The sequence below is a fragment of the Fusarium subglutinans genome (assembly GCF_013396075.1).
Source record: "Fusarium subglutinans strain NRRL 66333 chromosome Unknown NRRL66333_c0000025, whole genome shotgun sequence".
Lineage (NCBI taxonomy): Eukaryota > Fungi > Ascomycota > Sordariomycetes > Hypocreales > Nectriaceae > Fusarium > Fusarium subglutinans.
Window position 1 is genome coordinate 134134 of NW_023502088.1, and position 19523 is coordinate 153656.

The window sequence follows — 19523 nt, forward strand, 5'->3', positions numbered from 1 at the left end:
CCATATTAATAACGACGGAGACCATCTAGGTCTTTCCCGTCTGCATATCTATCATTACAAGATGCTTGCCCCTTGTGCAGGAGCGAAGAGAACCATCAATTCCTTTGCTCCATTCCGTTGCCTGTTGTTGTCCTTTCAAAAATTCGTACATTCCACCGTGCACTTCGTGAGATGAGCCAGCCCCGAAGCACCAAACACCGTTCATGTTGTCCCATCACATTAAATATTACTCGTACCAACTCTCTAGTGCGTCACAATTCGAACAACCTGTAAGATCAAGCCAAAGAGAAGTCCTCTTGCCACCTCCTCAATCTGCAGACAGTCAAAGACTCGGCCAAGTGCTTCCCCGGTCGCCGCCTGGCCCATGACACCCATCAGAGCAGCTGGAAGACCACTCTGAATTAGCAGTCGGCGGGCTTTGACGCGTAGCTTCTCCTTCTCATCGGCTGTGAGCTCAGCTGGCCAGCCTGCGAGCTCGTGCTCTGTTGGCATCATATTTTCTCGTATCTTGCGAAGCTGTTCCGCGATGCCTGAGTCCGATGTATTGGCATCAATGACGGATTTCTGAATCAGTGACTGGACAGTCAAGAGAGACGGGTTGCCAGGACGTAGGAGGAAGGATTTTGCAGCCGCAAGAAGAGTCCGTCGAATATTCCACGCCGATGACAGGGTGTACATCTCGTTGATGACAGCGAACAGGAGTTCAACCGCAACACGAGTCTCGGGCTCTGACAGAGGGGTATACTGTTTACCAGGCTTCAAAGACGCCCTCTTGCCGTCAGTCACCGAAGGGGGAGGTGTTGGGATTTGCTGGGAGCCCTTGCGGTCCTGCTGTCCCTTTGCACTCTGAATATCAATATTGCCTTCAGGCAAACTATAGTCGTCCGCGATCTGATCGGGAGGAGGCGGAAGTTTTGTGAAGTCCAAGCTAACAGCTGATGGGGATCGCAGCTGAGCAAGGCTAGGTGCACGGCTATGCTCCCGACTAGGAAGAGCACTCGCTGACGCTGAAGCAGACTCTTTACATTCCGAACGGCTGGCGCGAATGTCCGCATCCGACTCACTTTGCGACTGATAACTAGGACGACGCTCCATGGGTGGCATTTTCCCTGGCTGTAATGATACAATAGACGAGCGTTGGCTATCCATGCTATCTCTCGCAGAGCGGACGGGAGATCTTACGCCGCTTAGTTGGCTGGGAGGTGTCGAGATCGAAAGCCGGCTAGAGTTAGCCGTCAGATCTACTGACTGGGTAGATTTCCTGCTAAGACCAGAAAAGGTACTTCCAAAAACTCCAGTGACACCACCCACGAGACTCTTGCCACCCTCCATAGCACCCTTGGGCCCTGATGTCAGGGCATCCAACATACCCTTACCCATGGTTTCCCATCCAAAGCCTGCTTTGGATTCGCTGTGGGTATGCCCCTTTGACTTTTCGAGGAATCGCTTCATGCCTTCGCTTTCGGCTAAGCTCTGGTACCAACAGGCATCTCGTAGGTACCTCTCCAGTTCACCGCGCAGAGATTCGCGAGTGTGAAGCTTCCAGTCAGGCAAATCTTTATGAAGCTCGGTGAAAGCAGTTGCACCAGAAATGTTGGCAATTCGTCTAAGGATTTCATGCAGGGTTTCAAAATCTGCGTATCTTCGTACGATCATCCATCCAGGGTACGCAGTAGCTGACGGCTCAACCTGCACCCAGTAGTCCCAGTTAGGTTTGCTGCGAATTCTGTTTGGCTCGCCAGGGGTATCATCGTGGAGAGTTATTGTGGCATTGTGAAGGGTCAGAGGAGCTCTCTTAGGGGCATCCTCTTCTCCTTCATCTGCCACTTGTCCTGGTGGTACAATTTGATCGAAGCTAGTGAAGCGAGTGCCGTCTGATCGACGAGGGGACGACTCAGGGCTGGAAGAATCCATTGGCGATCGAGGTGTGACAGGAGTTTGGACGATGTCACTCTTTGATGAGAACCCTTCCGTTGATGTCGCCGATGGCAGAGGCACATCATGTTTCGTAGCAGCTGAAAGATCTGGCGCACCAGACAACCTTTTCTCAGCATTGTTCGAATCCTTTGGTGAATCGTGAAAAGAAACCACCGACGCGCGTTTTCGTCGTGCTTCTTCTTCGGCAATCATCTCGTTCATGCGTTTCATCTCTTGCATGGCTTCATCCATCTCTTCCTCAGCCTTGCTCAACTTCTTCTTGTGGCCAAGGGGTTCCTTGCGCCGAGCCCTTTCAGTCTCCAAAGAGCTTCGCCCTGGCTTGGCGATCCCAATATTTCCGACATTTCCATCCAAATCCGCAAAGACGTTAGTTGCCGCCACACTCGATTCCGGGGCCCGTTGCATGCCAACATCGATAGCCTGATTTAGGTTTGGTTCGCCAGCTTCAAGCAAGTATACGATCCATCCATTAATCCAGTCGGCTTGGCTGCAGGTATGTAGTGTATTTTCAAGAACCGAGTTCGCGAGGATCTCACGCAAGAAAACCCGGGCGGGGTCGCAGTTGTACGCGTTTCGGTCCAGGAAACCAAGAAGGTCCTCGGCCACCATTTTGAATTTTGACGCTTGCTGACGTTGATTCAAGAGATTGGCCAAATGGCAGTCGGGGTTGGATGCCAGGTAGTTGTAAACGGCGTCGGCAGCAGTCATACTACTATCTGGAGGAAGTTCGGAGAAAGCGGATGCGAGCTCAGACATGAACACGATGATAATGGAGGACGAATTGGTAAGAAGATCGAGAAAGGCATCCGCAGGTCGCTTTCGGCTCAGGTGGCTAGAAACGGAGAGAAGGTAAGATGTGAGCGTCTTGCGACACGCCAAAGGAAACGAGTGGTCAGTCGGAACAATCGGACTGTACCACCACTTGACATAGTCCCTGACAATAGCATCGACAAGGCCTCCGAGTGCCTCACGGGTCTCTGGCCGGAACTCGTCGAAATTTTTCAGAGCCGGCTCTTCATCATCGCTGCGGTCTTCGCGCTTCTCTCCTGTTTGGTTGTTTCTGACCTCTAGAAGCCTATCTATAACGTCGATCCCTCGCTCTCCTCGTACAGCTTTGGCGAGCTCTGGGTTACGCGCTTCCCATGAAATGAATCCGGCAACTCCGCCCAAAGCGCCGATTAGGACGAGACCCAAGCGTCCCATAGTGAAGTATGTGAAGGCAGCGAAACCAACTGCGACGCCGGCGAGTGACTCTGGAGTCGCTGTAGCAAAGAAATGAATGGCCTTTGCAATTGGAGTACTATCTTCAGTTGCAGTTCTTGTATTGATCGTTTCGGTTCTCGTAGAATTCGTAACGGGGTTTTCAGAGCTCATTATGTCGTTTGTTGTAGCCATCTTGCTGACGAGATCATTTGCATCTGATGGCTTATCTGTTAACAGCGGCTTGTCGTCTTGTGTCTGTGAAAGTGTAGGCAACGGAGATCCATTGAGAGCTATAGCCTTCGGCTTTGGCGGGTTCGTAAGGGAAGCACCTGGCTGGGGCGCATTCTGGTTGGGGAATGCGGTTGAACTCATGGGGAATGGAGGGCTGTCGAGGGTTGTTTCGGTACACAACCCAGAGGTTGCAACTCTCCTAACGAACGAAGAAGACACTGGAACTCAGGCGAGCTCCCGTACGCATAGCCAGTGGAAATAGAGTTAGATGGAAAACGTGAAGAAAGGTGAACCCGAGAGTAAAAGGAGCAAAACAGTAGATTAGATAAAAGTAGGGAATGAAATGAAGGAATCGTGCAAGGTTTGGAATTTGTCTGGAACGCTGGGGGTAATGGATGTGGCCGAATTACAGCAGGCGCAATAACTAGTTGGTGTCGCGTGTCGGAGGTGCCAGGTGGGCTTTTTTAGCCTCAAATTGCCGAGCATTGGAATTGCTTGTCTTCAAGTCTTCAGGGGTCATGGCCCCTAAACCTCAGGGTAGGGCTGCGGCCAAGTACTGGAGAGAAAGCTTGATAAAATAGGCTTGTAAGACGGCACGCCAATTTCATCCTAACTTTGCTCGAATCTTTCTATCACCCAAAATCGAGGCAACAAGTTCATGCTGGTGCGGTCCGTGTCACAAAATAGTGGGCTTCAACTGCCATCGTGCACTAAAAACGGCAACAAAGTCTAATGCTGCCCCTGATTTATCTCCACTGTAGAGTTACGGCGTCCAATCTTTCTTATGTGATGTCTTGTTTCGTTTGATTAACCTTGCCAGGTTTATGTACCCTAGGCCGCCTTGACGTGATCGGTCGATCTCTAATTTACTTGATGTAAGATGGTGAAAACTTGAGTGAATATCCGAGGTGACGAGAGAGGGTTAATCCTGAACCTGAACAGCCAAACCCAAGATATCAAGCTAGAATGCGACATCCAATGAGTTTTAGCAGTTGAGCCGGAAAGTTCACGGAGGTATGATAGGATCCAATACGTAACCTGAGATGGTTTGCCGAGTGGATCCAATTTTGATATATCACGTGCATTGGTGTCACATCGCGCGTAGCTTCCAATCGCGTCTCCAACAGGCTACCTGGGAGGCCAGTCTAGTTCAAGCTCAACTTTCAAGCCGAAAGTGACAAGACATCTCAAACAACTTTCAACGAAACAGTATCAGAGTGTCCAACTCTTGAAAAGACTTTTGCGATTTTCAAAATGGCCCGTACATCTGCTGCCAAAAAACGCGCTGCCGATTCTGACAGTGAGCCCGAGACTGTTTCTAAAAGAGTCAAGAGTGGAACATCAGTTGAGTCGGATGGTAAAGATGATGATGGAAATCCATTCTGGGAGGTACGCGAGTTCGAAGCATCTACCGTTGGGCTCGAGCGCTAACAGGACGTGTCCAGCTCTCAAACAAGCGCCGTGTTGGTGTATCAGACTTCAGCAAGAAAACATTTGTCAATATTCGCGAGTACTATGATAAGGATGGCAAGACTTTACCTGGCAAGAAGGTATATCTGGAGGTTTCATTCATCTTGGACATCTCACTGATTAGTTGGATAGGGTATCTCGCTTTCCATCGAGCAGTACAATGCTTTCCTTAAGGCTGTTCCACAGATCAATGCTGCTCTTCGCGCCAAGGGTCTCCTAGTTGAGGGTGACGTCGCAGACGAGCCTGATACTGCTCTGATTCCAGCTGCCAAGGCTAAGAAAGAGCGGAAGAAGTCACCAAAGGCGAACATTGAGACCACCAGCGAGGAAGAGGACTAGAGGGGCGTATCTGGCATTTTCTTGTCGAATTTTCTTTCCAACATCTTTTCGCCCACGAGTTGGGCTTGTGTTAGCACTATGTATACCACGCATGGAGTTTTTGGAGTCGCGGCCGTCACGCCCGTGGGGCCCAATCGGTGATTCGTGTATGGGATCACCTTCTGGCTCTATGTCAGAATGATAGATTTCAGCAAAGTAACGAGAGTGATAGTAATATGATCAAGGTTAATGGCGCGGACATGAAATCCCGAATGATCCTAATGAAGAACACCATGCAAGCAAGGCAATTCAAGTTAACCACAATATCTAGGATAGCGAAAGACTTGGACTGGCTATGCAGCAGATAAGCTTTATTGAAATACATTGAAGCCAATATTTACATTGACGGCAAAGCCCCGCTTTATCAAGGTAAAGCCATGTGGTCATGGGGGATTTATCTGCAGCAAGAGTCTGGCGAATATGAAATATTAGTAGCTTATACGAAGGGGTGAACAAGCAAAACTACATATTTGTAAGATGGAAATATGTATGTCACACCGGGTTATCGCTCAGCCGTTCGGACTATCGCAATCATACGGGGTGGCGCAGCTTTAGCAACTATGGATTCGCAATATTCCAATTCCCAAGTTGCACTCCTTGCCTAGTCACTCTGAGATCAGTGAGGCTCTGTCATCCTTCCATTGCAGGGAATACTGTCGGGAGACCATCCGATGCCAATGAATGGGAACTGTACGCTTTTGGAACTTCGACGCAGTCCGTGGCAAAAACATAACTCAAGATTTGAATACAGCTGGTAGATAGGCTTAATATGCGGATGGTTCCTGGGGACGAGAATTCTTATGTATACTAGGTACAGAGAGATAAGCCCATGCTTTCTTACCAAGGTAGTTTCAAATCTCGAAAGGGGCGGATCGACGCGCAAGCTTTATTCCCGACAAGCTAGCTTGTCCTCGATAAGGACTTACAATCCAAAGTTTAGCAGTAAACATTCGCCTATCAAAGTTCTCATTCCAATTCAATAAATGTCAAGAGTCTGGAACAATTCCACTGTTATAATTAGGAGAAAGTAACAGGTCTGGAACTTGAATGGAAAATGACTGCGCCCGCTCACTCAGCGCTTCAACCAAGTATCATGAAGTTGATCAGCGACTTTCCAGCACGGCAATGTCGGCTGTGGCCTGGCAATGGTGATCCAGCCAGTAGCCAGCCACTCTAGCCACTGTATTCCGTATCCAGACTATCAACATTGGTCTCTTTGAGGTTTCCCTTGCATTGCAGTCCTTATCAGAAGTTATAGAACCCAGAGAGACTTACGGAGTATTGAGTAGCTGCTTCATTGGTAGTTTTCTTGGGGAAAGACACAATGCCATGTTTCAAGAAATGCCTTATTATCAGGAACATTACGAGTGCTATACAAGATCATGGCGGTAACACAAGTCCTGATGCCAAGCCCCCAAAGAACGGGAGATGGAAATGGGTGATGATGCTGATGGATGCCCGGCTTTGGCGCCTCCTAAGCCCCTGGACCCAGCAAAAATTGGACCTACGGCCTCCTATTTCGGCTCTCATCTCCAAGTCTGTGCCTTGTTTCACCCTCTCATCAACTGTACAATTGAATCCCTTGTTTTCTTTTGTTGATTCATACATTATTATCACTCTGGTCATTCTTTGTTTTATTTGTTTTACGCGAGGTTTTTCTTTTACAGCTTTCTGCTCTTAACAAAGCTACCGGAACTCACGATCGGCTCCTCCGCTCAGTGACGCAGCTTAACAACAACCCGTTATAATCCTTTCTGTTCAAGCTCTTTTTTATCAACCTTCAAGCCACGGGTTTATCTCATCTCTCAAATCCAAGTTGTCTCTCGTGCGTGAGCGGCAGCATCGCGTGTGTCTCAAAATATTCAAACTTGTTTTATGTTCGTGCTATTAAAGTTATAATCATCTTGCTGTTTCAAGTGCCAGCTTCTGAAATGCGCATTTCATGGCGTCTAGGCTCTGGGTACGTCGAGTCAGTGGATGACTATATCGGCGTCTTGGTACCACTGGACGAAGCTCATCTTTACAGCCAAGCGGCTAAAGCGAAGGGCACCGGTCATGGAGAAACGCGGGAGGAGGGTGAGATGGATGATTTGGAGATGAAAGAAGAACGCGAGGGCATGCTTGGAGGTGATGCTGCTGAGTATACGGTAGATGGTCTTCGCAAAGAAATGAGAGAAGGGCGACGAGGTCAATGGACGACATATGAGAGTGAGTGCCACAATTAAGACGGCTGTATTATAAGCTAACGAGGTTTCAGTCAAATCAAAGCTCATGAATAAGGCAATTGGAGACATCGGCATGGGCAGTTATAACTGGCAGTTGTTCGTTCTCTGTGGATGCGGATGGTTTGCCGACAACCTTTGGATGCAGGGAGTTTCCCTCTGTCTGCCGTCTCTGTCAGGAGAATTCGGTGTCGATGAAAAGACAGTTCGATACACAACCAGCGCCCTGTTCGTCGGTCTATCGATCGGGAGTTTTTTCTGGGGGATTGGGTCCGATTTCCTTGGTCGTCGCATCGCCTTCAACACTACCTTGCTTATTACCAGTGTCTTTGGCATTATGTCCGCTTATGCCCAAAGCTGGGGCAGTGTTTGCTTCTTCTTCGGTGCCCTTGGTTTCGGCGTCGGCGGCAATCTTCCTGTTGATGGTGCCCTCTTCCTGGAATTTCTCCCTGATGCTTCCAGCGCTTTGCTCACTCTGCTGTCCGTCTGGTGGCCCTTTGGACAACTTGTCTCATCTCTCATTGCATGGTACTTTATCGGCAACTGGCCAGTTGAGCAAGGTTGGCGATACTTCATTGTCACCATCGGCATTGTTACTTTCGCCATGTTTGTTGTCCGATTCTTCGTCTTTCATCTCTTCGAGTCACCCAAGTTCCTTCTCAACAAGGGTCGCCAACATGAGGCAGTGGCTGTCATCCATGGTTTAGCATACCGTAATGGTACCAAGACTTGGCTTACTTCGGAGCTTCTCGACTTGGTTGCTTGTGAGGATGGCGAGGATCTAGCCCATGTTGCAGAGAAGAAGATTCCTGCTCCATCGACTATGGGTTTCCTCCGCGAGAAGCTCCAGTCATTCTCCGGAGAGCGTCTGCGACCTCTATTCCAGAACAAGACCCTCGGCATGGCAACTTCTTTGATTTGGTTCTGCTGGGCTACGATCGGCATGGGATATCCCCTCTTCAATGCCTTCCTTCCTCAATACTTTGCTCGAGCGCAGAACGAAGCATCGGGTAGCATGCAGTCTGAAACAGACACCATCTCATCAGACACGTACCGCAACTACGCCATCGCCTCTGTCATGGGCGTCCCCGGTTCTCTTCTCGCCGCATACCTCGTTGATCATCCGTCACCCTTCCTCGGCCGTCGAGGAACGCTTGCCAGTTCCACCCTCCTCTCCGCGGTGTTCCTTTTCCTCTTTGTCTTCTACGGCACTACATCAACTGCCCAACTACTAATGTCTTGTGTTGAGGCTTTCGCCCAAAACATTATGTACGGTGTTCTGTACGCCTTCACACCTGAGATATTCCCTGCTCCTGTTCGAGGCGCTGGTACCGGCGTGGCTAGCTTCCTGAACCGCATTACTGGCCTCATGGCACCTATCATTGCCGCTACCGTTCCTGGCGATGGTGCTACTACACCTATTATCATGTCTGCAGTCCTTATTTTGTTGGCTTTTATTGGCATTTGTCTCATTCCCATCGAGACAAGAGGAGCTTCACGACTTTGAGTCCTCAACTTTCAACTAAGTGCGGTCCCGCGAGCATAATAGGCACCGCATAACCTTTGTTACAACACACGCATACTAACGACCTGGAGTCAAAGAGTGGTCTTGGGTATAACTTGCATTTCTGATGTCATTTACAACGGGGTTTGGCAGTGCTTTGTATTTCATGCTATAAAGTTGTCTGCATAGAGCACAGATTAACTAGTGATTATTTGAAAAGTACAATAGATATCGATAAGGTTTGTCTATCTGTTACCTTTTGCACCTGCTGGTGCATCAACTCTCCTCTTCCTCAGTGACATTCCCATAGCATCTCTAACCATAGGGTCAGCTCTAATAGTATTCTGTACAAGCCACTCCCTCATCTTGCCCTGTAGATTGGACGTTGCATCATTGTCGCCCTTGAAGGGAGCCATTTCCATATCCAATAGTCGTACAGCATCTCCGTCAAGTTGCTTTGTCAACATTTCAAGGCGATCTAGACTTTGTCTCATAGCCTTTTGGTCGTCTTCCTCAGACTTTTCTGGCCCGGTGATCATGAATGCAATGAGAGGCCCTATTTGGTTCAGAGCAATGTAGAAAGTGATCGTGAGTCTCCGGGCGAGAGAGATGATCTGGAAAGGTAAATATGGTGGCGAAGATGTAAATCGGAGAAGGACGGCGTTGATGGCATTGACAAAGGGTGGAAAGTCTGGACGTGTTACGGCATGGAGCTCGAATACGCAAAGGGCAATCAGAACTAGCCACCGGTAGTATTTACCAAACTCCATATAGCCAAATAAGCCCAGAATGTAAATTGATGCGGCAGCCACAACGTAGTGAGGCAGGATGCCGGAGACAACACCACGAGTAACATAATCTCTGATAGTAACGCATTTCTGCCACCGCGCAATCTCAGGTCCGAAGCGTTCATATGCAAATCTTTTGGCGGTATCTTGTAGCGTATCACTAGCAACCTTTAGGTGCATGAAGAAGGCAGCAGAATCGCCTGCGTCCTTGCCTGCTTTGTCTGGGTGGTGCATGGCAGCCAAGCGACGGAAGCGCGTCTTGATCTCGCGATCAGCAGCATCGAGTGGCACTCTGAGATCTGCATAGTATGAGGATATACGGCGCTGTTCATAGTCCGCTTCGAAGATTGTGTAGCAGAGGTAGGCAGCGACAACGAGGATATGTATGGTGCGTCGATGCGAGTTGTAGCGGGCAGAGCCAGGGGCAGGCTTGGGATCGCCGGCGCGAATGGTAAAGCCATAATAGATGGACTGGAGCCATCCTGTTGCAAGCTATGAAGCGGTTAGCAGGTCAAGCAAGTCCCCAAGAACGAATCTCAAACATTTGGGAGAAAGGCCCAACCTAGCATAGACAAATAGCCAGACATGGTGGGCAGCGGATCATTGGTAGACGTTTAGTGACTTTCGGAATTAGATGTGAGTGTGTTGAAGAGCAAGAAAATTTCGGGCATCAACCAAGTTGAGAATACCTGTGTCGGTTGGTACTTGATGTGGCCAGATTGTACCGTAGCAAGGAAGCTGCAAAGGCTCGCGCTGGCAATTGTTAGTTGGTGTTTCGAGCTACCTTTACAGTGCGTCAGAGTGGGTCTAGAGTCTTACAAGCCGAAGCCATTTCTTTGTCACTGCGCCCATGGCTCTTCAGCTTTAATTATCTACTAACCTTCTAATTCTTCTGCAAGCACTTTCTGACATAGTACGGAAATATAAAAATCTTGAATGCCTGTGTCATATGCTCGCCCTTACACAATGACCGCTATAAATAGTTTAGCGCCTGGTTTAGACGTTGATCCCCGTTTCAGTGTCTAAATGCAGTCATCTCTCGTGAGTCGTGGGTAAACCATCAAACTTAGGATCACTTCTTACCACACTGTTGAAACTACTGTTTGTTGCCTTTACATCAGTCATCATTTCACGGGGTGAATATGCTTAGTCAGGCGAATTCTATCTAATTAACTATAGCTTCGTTTTGCCCGCCGAACGACTCTTTGACTTTCGGACAAAAACTCTTTCTTGCGCATGGAGTCGCAGACTCTACAGTCGGGCTTTTTATAGCTAGAGTTACTTGAGATGCTGTAGCCTAAAGGTAACCTTATTGATTATGATTTATGGCTGCGAAGGCTTGAAGCAACATGCTGGCAGCCATGAGTGTGGTAATTTAAAGTTGAAGATAATGTCACATATATAGCCTTAAGCTTCCTCTGGGGGGGTTCTGCTTTCACTCCCAGTTTCCCCAGACACTACCTTTCTGTTTTTTGTTTTTGTTTGGCCATGCGAGCTTCATTGATATTGGCGTTTGCTACGGCAGTTTTAGCAGCCTGCAATGGTCACAATGAACTTTGCGGGCGAAAATATTCGGACATCACTTTCATTGGGGCGCATAACAGCGCTTTTGTTGGAGAGTTTCCGGTTCACAACCAATACATCTCGGTCTCAGAACAACTCAATCTAGGCGTACGATTCTTGCAGGCTCAGACACGAGAAAAGAATGGTGTTATACAGATGTGCCACACTTACTGCTGGCAACTGGACGCTGGACCATTGCATAACTATCTAGGAGAGATATCAGAATGGGTCAGAACGAACCCAGATGAGGTCGTGACGATACTACTGACGAACAATGACGCCATACCGATTGAAAAGTTCGATGAAGCTTTCAGCAGTGCAGGTCTAAAAGACCTTGTATTTCGTCCCCAGAAGAGGCTTTCTCGAGACGAGTGGCCAACTCTGCAAGAGCTACTTGACGATGGAACTCGGCTTATTGTATTTATGGGTATGCCTTATTGTATTTCTTCGTTTCTTGAGCTCACTAACTATTGTAGATTACTACATGGATGAGAGCAGAGTTGACTACATACTCGATGAGTTCGACTATTTCTGGGAGACTCCATTCGGTGAAACTGACCCCTCGTTTCCAACCTGCGAGGTTGACCGGCCGGAGAAGGGGGATCCAACCGTACTCATGGGGATCATGAACCATATGTTGAATCACGACCTCCTGGGCGTTGTCTTCCCAGATCAGATCGATACAGAGAAGACGAATTCAGAGTATTCTATCCAAAGACAGATAGACCTTTGCGAGGGCAGCTGGGGTAGGCGACCGAATGTCGTTCTTGTAAGTGGTGAATAACCTTAATAAAAGTACATATGTATCTAACTGAATTTCACAGTTGGATTGGGCTAACGTTGGAGAGGCAATGGGCGCCCAGATTTCTCTGAATGGTCTACGAGGATCACACAGTTGAAACCTCGCAAACGAAGGCCGTACTAAGAGTCATGTAGACAGACATCTTCCAGTAAATCCACCGAACTATCTACAGATCAGTATGACTTGTATTCACGCACTGCGATCCAACAGCCACAGTCGGACGGGCTACTTGACTATCAGCGTAATTGTTTTAGTGGTAGACTTGTCCATTGCCATTCCAACAGTATCGTCCCTCAGTACTGATAATCCCCGGTATCAGCAGATCTCAGTGCAATCCTGCCATTTAGTGGATGATTGCTCTAGCCTATCCTCGGGGAGTAAGAAAATATCAGACCTTGATATAGGGTGTTAAAATAAACTCAGTAAAAGGTATCTTGAACTTAGCAAAAGATGTCATAGATTCATGCTAAGTTACCTAGGTCTTTTTGTCGTTGGGGATCAAGGTCCTGAATTTTTTTTCCTTCTCATAGCTTATGCCTCACTCCATCTACCTGTTCGTGGTATGTCAGAAGTTGCTTCGAATCCCCAAAGACTTAGCTCCCCAGGTCGTGCATGTAACTTTTTGCATATTTACCTTGGAATAATTCCGTCGGGCTGTGATCGTCATATCGTGGTTTGTTTTGGCATGGTATTGTTATGTTGTTGGTCTAGAGTGCAAAGCGGTATGTAAAGACTAGCTGTTGATTGGTAGCTTTTGGCTGCGAATAACGGGAGGGAGGATCCAGGGATCATGTACCTGGCTAGCGCAGTCATCCCCTGAGCAAACTCTATTACAATGGATCCGTTGGACCAATAGCGTTATTAGGTACTCAACGGCCAGATGCCTCGTTTTGTTTACCTGGCCCGCAAAAAACAAAGTTAAATGTAATGGATACCCCAGAATACGAGTTTGGAGATTCTTCACTTGCCTGCGTCCTAATACCGGCATGATCAGAGGAAAAGCTACGCGATTCCTGATAATGTATTGCACGGGACTAAGATAAGACATGTTTGAGCCCTCGTCAGAGTCTCAAAGAGCCCCTTTTCATAGACGGAATGCGAAATCTGAATCACTTGGGCTTTTTGCTTATGACGCCTGTAGTACATAGTAGGCAGATGAGTATCTTGACCATATGTCGACCGACTACTCTGTACAGCCTAAGTACAGAGTAGACAAAATGGAATCTTAACTTTCCTGATTGAGCCTGCAATCTCACATCCACTCTTCATTTGGTTATCTATTGGCAACCCAGCCGACGTAAACATCGCACTTCCATCATTTGCCGTCCCCTCGTACAATTCTACCTACACCTCATCTTAGTGGCGCGCCTCCTTTTCCGGCTTTGTCTCCCTGATCTTCCTACCAACCTTAAGCAAATGCTCAATTTAGCATCCAATTTGTGATTTCCTCTAGTATCTCTGGCTTTCTTCCTCCCTCGTCGCCCTCTTTTATTTTCTCTCCTCCATCATCTTATATTTCCCCCACATCCAGACCCATACAATGTTGCTTCGCAAGCTCGGGCATGCCCTGGCTGCGACAGCAGGTAAGTTTGCCCTCTTTTCTGGAAGACGAAATCCTTTCTCTTTTTTTACTGCTGCTGACAAGCACTCCTCGGCAGCTCTCTTTCCAGTCGCTTTTGCCAAAGAAAATGATGAAGGTGGTCAATCCACCTTTGTTTCCCCAGATGGAGACGTAGCCTTTGCGATTGACATTGGCGAAAACACCAACACCGAAGTATACTTCAGTCTCCGCGTTAAGAAGAATCGATCCTGGGGCGCTGTTGGCCTTGGAAGCGAGGATATGCCCGGAGCCCTATTCCTCATGGTCTACAAGAGCCGGACCACCAACAATGTTACATTCTCCCCGCGACTCGCCTACGGTCATTACGAGCCTTATTATTGGGATGAGATGGATTACGAAATCCTTAATACCACAGGAATTATCGACGATCACATGGTGGCCACGATTCGCTGCAAAAGTGGATGTCGCAGTTGGCCATCACATGGTGGACAGAAGGGATACCTCGATGTTTACGATCACGATAGCAAGGCCGTGTTCGCTTTTGGGCCAAAGGAGGATTACTACAGTGACGATACGGACGCACCTTTGAAATATCATGCAGGATATGGCAGTTTCTCCCTCGACATCAAACGAACACACGGGGAATCCGAGCTACCATCTCTTAGCGATTCAACAAAGGATGTTGGATCCGAGCTCATCTACGCGACGAAGGCCAAGCCAAACTGGGCATCACCGCTTCACGGAGTTTTTATGGTCTTATCGATCATATTCCTCATGCCAATTGGCGTTGTTCTGCTAAGGTCTGGAGGCTGGGTCAAGTGGCATGCTGTGAATCAGTCCATTGCGACTCTGGGTGTCTTGGCAGGTTTCGGTATTGGTGTTGCGAACAGTTTCTATTACCAAAGAGTAAGTATATCCCGGATATTCTAGGCCTATCGCTCTCACACGTTATAGTCTCGAAGTTTTGATGATCCTCACCAAATTATTGGATTCGTCGTCACTGGCTTATTGCTTGGGCAGTTTGGACTAGGAGTAATGCACCATACTCAGTACAGGAGAACACAGGCCCCAACCAAGTACGGCAAGTTTCATCTTTGGGTTGGCCGAATCATTCTATTCCTAGGCACTTTGAACGCCTTCCTGTAAGTTTTCACATACACACATCGGTTGCTCATCGCTAATCAACATCAGCGGCTTCACCTTTGCTCTGAACAGAAAATTCGGCATGCTCCTCGCTCTTCTCATCATCTTTATCTGCATAAGCAGCCTCATCTTGATCTATGGTCGTCGATACATGGACAAGCGCCGTCTTGGACCCCGTGGCCCTGGTCTGGCTGGCCCTCAACAATACAGTGCACCGCCATGGCGGGAGCCTCCTCCCCAACACATGGGTTATCCATCCGATCCTCCGCCAGGTTACCAACCGCCATCGAACCAGGCCGGGCTTGGCCAGATGTCACCTGCATTGCGATCACCATCCCCATGGCAATCAAATGACAAAGATGACGAGGCGGATTTGAACCTGGGTCGTGAGCAGCGACCGAGGGAGTTCTGATCAATACGATGAATTTGGGTACTGGAGTTGGCGTTTATGTTAGCTTTCATGCAATAAAACGAATAACATGAGTGATCGAAACATTGGTGGTCGACATTGGTGATAAAGAGTGAGACTGTGACACGTTGTCTAGGTACCTACGCCAGCCTGGCCTGAAACTGGGAAATAACACACTGTTGGCTGCAAGGTCAAGTGGGATGGAATAACAACGGACTTACCACCCTAGCCGAACACAAGGTATTCACCTAAGAACATAATCAAAATAAATTAGTAACTCACGCTTACACTGAACATGGTTGAATGCAGCCTCGATATGAGTCTTATAAGAGGAATCAGGATATTTAGAGGTTTAGGGTAGCTTGAAAGTCATTTCTAGCATTTAAAGAAATACTGTATCAAGCTTCTTTCTTCTCTCTCTTTTTTTTTCTGACGGGAACTCATAACTTTTCAAAAGAGTACTATCTTTCGTCACACTTGGGGTGGTTGCTTTACGTTGTTCTGTAGGTAGTTGGACTGATGTTTTGCCGACCTCGGATCGTGATGCCCTACTTCAACTCATCGTCGTCTGAAAATTAACTCAACCAAGGCTAACAGTTTTCCTTCTCCAACATCCAGTCACCATAACACATCTGAAGCGGCAGCCATGTCAATTAAAGTTAACGTTGGAAACCTGAGCCTCCGTATCGGGGCGGTTCCCCTGACACAAGAGGAATTCGCGCCATTTGGAGATGTTGTCTCCAACCCACGACCAAGCCTTCTTCCATCAAGACACGCATCTGAAGGTGGTTCTCTCCCATACAATGGCACCACTGCCAATCAAGGAACAGCAATTCGCTATGCCGATGTCAGCAAGCCTCAGTACCTCCTCTCGCAGGCTCCCAGCAGCAATGGCCGGCTGATCATGAGCCAATTCGTCTGCGAAGCAAGAACTTTGGCACCTGGAAGCGATGACGCTTCGCAGAGCGAGTTCGCCGTCAACATTCTTGAACGGCACCCATTCACTTCTCAAACCTTTGCTCCACTCGCTTCTACCGCTTCAAGCTACTTGGTCATCGTGGCCCCATCTCTGCCACCATCTCCCCAAGACGATGGTCTACCTACACCAAGTGGAGAGGGTCTACCCGGTAGAGGTCTCCCTGATCTGAAGGGGTTGCGCGCGTTTGTAGCAACAGACCGCCAGGCTGTGACTTATGCGGCTGGGACATGGCACGCTCCAATGGTAGCTCTTGGTAAAAAGGAGACAACGTTGGATTTCCTAGTTGTTCAGTTCTCCTCCGGCGTTGACATTCAAGACTGTCAGATCGTCACGTTTGAGGGGCATGACTCCAAAGAACCTGACATCAAAGTCCGCGTTCCGCGACGCGGAAGCGTTACCGCCAAACTGTAGCTAAACCAAGACATACGATATTTGAGGATCACACAATGCGTAACTGGAGAGTGGCTGAGTAGAGATAGCTGAGCATGCAATTTAAAATATATGCTTCATTTACCTGAGGACTACATAGTATGTTGCGAAGCCACTGTGCTTTAATGTTTCAGCTAATCTTGAATGGAACAAGCTCAGGTTGGCCAATATAGTGATTGTAATAATACGATGATAATAATAGTTCTCAGATCCATACATAACCACGTTGCCAAAAGCTTAGTCATCGTGCATTCCTATCCCACGATGTCTTTTAAACTGTTCTCACAAGTAGCTTGACTAGATAGGCACTTAGGGCTATGCGTTCATCAATTCTATCATTCTTGCAGAATCCCGGGTAACATTGTAAATCAGTCGACAGTTACAACAAGCTGTGTTGTATCCTGAGCCAAGATGACAGCCCAATTTGAAGCGGCGGAGGCTCGCAACAAGCTGGAGGATCTCTCTGGAATTCAGCTTGAGCCGGGCGAGAACCCATACAACGCCCTCATCAAAGCCTGCAATGATGATCCGGTAAGTGACTGCCATCCGAACCTGTTCCCAAACTCACAATACCAGGCTGAGGTCCAAACTCTGTACTCTGTCCACCGGACAAAGAGGAACGGCCAGCAAGCGGAGAAGTTTTTGTCCTCTGATTTCAAGGAACTGGTTATTGACCAGACCCTCCTGCGGCTTGAAGATCCGACTGTAGAGCCGGGATTTCGTGACAATAGGAACTGTTTGGTCATCTGGGCCAGACCCCCAGACCACGTTATCCGCTTAGCCTCCAAGGTCAATGAGTTGCTCAAGAAAGCCGCACCTAGTGAGAGGATTCAGTTCCATAGTCAGCTGGCATATACTGACCGTTAAAAAGGTGTCTGGCTTATGCCTTCACATAGGATGCATTTGACAACCCTCGAGGTTGCATTTTCCAAAACACCCCAGGAGATTGCTGCCATTGTAACGACTCTAAGACCAGCTATCCCTGACATTGTGAACTACCCATATCGTCACAGATCTCGCCTTGTCAAGCCTATGGTTTCGTATGATTTGTCTGCTTTTGCCCTCTCATTTCTTCCCGCGTCAGGTGAAGCAGCACTATCCCCTCCTCTCACTGAGCCTGTTATTACAGAGGGGATCACACAGGGAGACGATTACACATATCACCATCTGCGTCGCGACGTGTACGACAAGGTACAGGAAAGCGGCGTCGTTGTTGGGTCAAGATATCAAGTTCCCAGTGCGCACATCACACTTGGACGCTATCTGAATCACGATGATCATGACACGCCAGAGAAGAGGGCAGCCTGGGTTAAGGCCATCGATGAGGTCAATGCATGGCTAGAGAAGGAGGTCTGGGATAGTCCTGACTCCGAGTATAATGCTGGTGAGTGGCTAGTCGGCCACGAGAGAGGACTGGATGCACGAAATGGCACACTGTGGTATGGAGGCGGCAAGACTATAATGCTGGGCGAAGGATTTTAGAATAGCATCAGAGCTTTAGACCTATAGACCGATACATCGTTGCTTTTTTTTTTGAAGCTTGCTCAACCATAACCATGACTCACGGGCCCTGTCCCGCTTGACGTTGAGGGGTAATGGCTCAACCTTTGAAAAATGGTTCATCACCATGGATGCACCTTACTGTGCTTTGCTTCAAGAATTTGTGTTGGTGCAACACAGAGAGTTTTTTTTTCATTCGTTCCCTATGAAACATGCCTCAAATCGAGGGCGTGTACCTCCTTTCGCCTGTGTCCATCCATGATGCCCAAATGCCGTCGAGGTAAGCATAGAAATGGTGACCCTGAGACCCCAAACACAAAGCACTTAGAAAACCAGAGCAGCACCCTTCGTCTTCTTGTCACCACTGTTTTCAATGTCAGTATATCGCAAAGTCCATGGAACCAAGAGATCACGTACCCAAGCTCGAAGTGCTTGCATCGCTTCAGCGCCAGCTGGAGCTTGGTCTTGCACTTGACACACTCCAATCGCAGAACGACCTTCTTGGTAGTCTTGGCCTTCTTGTGGAAGACAGGCTTGGTCTGACCACCATAACCGGACTGCTTGCGGTCGTATCGGCGCTTACCCTGGGCGAATAGGGAGGCCTTGCCAGCCTTGTACTGGGTGACCTTGTGCTGGGTGTGCTTGCGGCACTCCTTGCCCTTGCAGTAGGTGTTTCGGGTCTTGGGAATGTTGACCTGTAGGAGCCAGAATGTTAGCCATCTGGTGATGTTCGAGGGTCAAGACCTCTGTCCAGATCTCAGCATATCGAGTCGCACGGCCCCAAGACAGTTTGAGAGAAAGATTGAATCGTCGGAAAGGGCCCCAAGGGCGCAAAAGGGACTCCTTCAACAAGTATCGTCGGTTCGAGGTTGGACGTGGTCGTTTCGAATTCGTGTCCCTTCATGTTGCTCCGAAAATTCATCCCACTTTCTCCCAGTGACTGTCATGGTGCGCGCGAAGTCGAATAGCTTGAGATAACGGCATTGCATTCTCAACAATACGATGGTGATATTGTTGATGCTGGCAATGAGGTCTTGGGCTGCAGCGACGTACCATTTTGACGACGATGTACGGTGCCGTTCTTTGGGTGTGTTTGGTGATGCAAGTTCCAAAGACTGGCTAAATTGAGGTTTTGGTGTGATTTCTCACTTTGTGGGCAGCCGACCCTACCTAGCCCCATCGGGCGGTGTGGCACTCGCTTGCATCAGCCACATTTGACGCCTGAGATCCAGGGCAACCATGATTGGCGCCTCATCTCGGTGAGGCGAAGGTGAAGGTACGTACCGTGGGTCTCACCCCACGCTGATGGAAAGGACAGACTACGACCGGCCCCACCATTCCATCGGGATCTTGAGCGCATCCAAGGTGTTCTCAAGGGACATTTTCAGGGACAACAGTTATCC

The 19523-nt window shown here is 48.5% G+C and overlaps 9 protein-coding genes across 9 annotated transcripts; 6 read left to right on the forward strand and 3 right to left on the reverse strand.

The window, feature by feature from the left end:
• Positions 1 to 243: 243 nt before the first annotated feature.
• Positions 244 to 3513, reverse strand: FSUBG_2804 (PX domain protein; the record flags this gene model as incomplete). The annotated part of the gene is made up of 1 exon (XM_036680617.1): positions 244 to 3513. One exon carries the CDS (start codon positions 3511 to 3513, stop codon positions 244 to 246), a length of 3270 nt encoding a protein of 1089 aa, XP_036541660.1.
• A 1113-nt stretch (positions 3514 to 4626) lies between these two features.
• Positions 4627 to 5181, forward strand: FSUBG_2805 (transcriptional Coactivator p15 family; the record flags this gene model as incomplete). Its single annotated transcript, XM_036680618.1, has 3 exons — positions 4627 to 4761; positions 4818 to 4922; positions 4975 to 5181. 3 exons carry the CDS (start codon positions 4627 to 4629, stop codon positions 5179 to 5181), a joined length of 447 nt encoding a protein of 148 aa, XP_036541661.1.
• Positions 5182 to 7151: 1970 nt separating this feature from the next.
• Positions 7152 to 8949, forward strand: FSUBG_2806 (major facilitator superfamily transporter; the record flags this gene model as incomplete). Its single annotated transcript, XM_036680619.1, has 2 exons — positions 7152 to 7428; positions 7478 to 8949. 2 exons carry the CDS (start codon positions 7152 to 7154, stop codon positions 8947 to 8949), a joined length of 1749 nt encoding a protein of 582 aa, XP_036541662.1.
• Positions 8950 to 9191: 242 nt separating this feature from the next.
• FSUBG_2807 (chaperone DNAJ) lies at positions 9192 to 10321 on the reverse strand (the record flags this gene model as incomplete). Its single annotated transcript, XM_036680620.1, has 2 exons — positions 9192 to 10226; positions 10277 to 10321. 2 exons carry the CDS (start codon positions 10319 to 10321, stop codon positions 9192 to 9194), a joined length of 1080 nt encoding a protein of 359 aa, XP_036541663.1.
• A 901-nt stretch (positions 10322 to 11222) lies between these two features.
• On the forward strand, positions 11223 to 12196 carry FSUBG_2808 (plc-like phosphodiesterase TIM beta alpha-barrel domain protein; the record flags this gene model as incomplete). Its single annotated transcript, XM_036680621.1, has 3 exons — positions 11223 to 11724; positions 11774 to 12066; positions 12122 to 12196. 3 exons carry the CDS (start codon positions 11223 to 11225, stop codon positions 12194 to 12196), a joined length of 870 nt encoding a protein of 289 aa, XP_036541664.1.
• Positions 12197 to 13639: 1443 nt separating this feature from the next.
• Positions 13640 to 15215, forward strand: FSUBG_2809 (cellobiose dehydrogenase; the record flags this gene model as incomplete). Its single annotated transcript, XM_036680622.1, has 3 exons — positions 13640 to 14566; positions 14615 to 14802; positions 14852 to 15215. 3 exons carry the CDS (start codon positions 13640 to 13642, stop codon positions 15213 to 15215), a joined length of 1479 nt encoding a protein of 492 aa, XP_036541665.1.
• A 643-nt stretch (positions 15216 to 15858) lies between these two features.
• FSUBG_2810 (ureidoglycolate hydrolase) lies at positions 15859 to 16602 on the forward strand (the record flags this gene model as incomplete). Its single annotated transcript, XM_036680624.1, has 1 exon — positions 15859 to 16602. The coding sequence occupies one exon, from the start codon at positions 15859 to 15861 to the stop codon at positions 16600 to 16602; it is 744 nt and encodes a 247-aa protein (XP_036541666.1).
• Positions 16603 to 17031: 429 nt separating this feature from the next.
• Positions 17032 to 18102, forward strand: FSUBG_2811 (ureidoglycolate hydrolase; the record flags this gene model as incomplete). The annotated part of the gene is made up of 3 exons (XM_036680625.1): positions 17032 to 17151; positions 17197 to 17440; positions 17492 to 18102. The coding sequence occupies 3 exons, from the start codon at positions 17032 to 17034 to the stop codon at positions 18100 to 18102; spliced, it is 975 nt and encodes a 324-aa protein (XP_036541667.1).
• Positions 18103 to 18444: 342 nt separating this feature from the next.
• FSUBG_2812 (60S ribosomal protein L44) lies at positions 18445 to 19361 on the reverse strand (the record flags this gene model as incomplete). Its single annotated transcript, XM_036680626.1, has 4 exons — positions 18445 to 18484; positions 18538 to 18840; positions 19048 to 19239; positions 19291 to 19361. The coding sequence occupies 4 exons, from the start codon at positions 19359 to 19361 to the stop codon at positions 18445 to 18447; spliced, it is 606 nt and encodes a 201-aa protein (XP_036541668.1).
• Between the last annotated feature and the right edge of the window lie 162 nt (positions 19362 to 19523).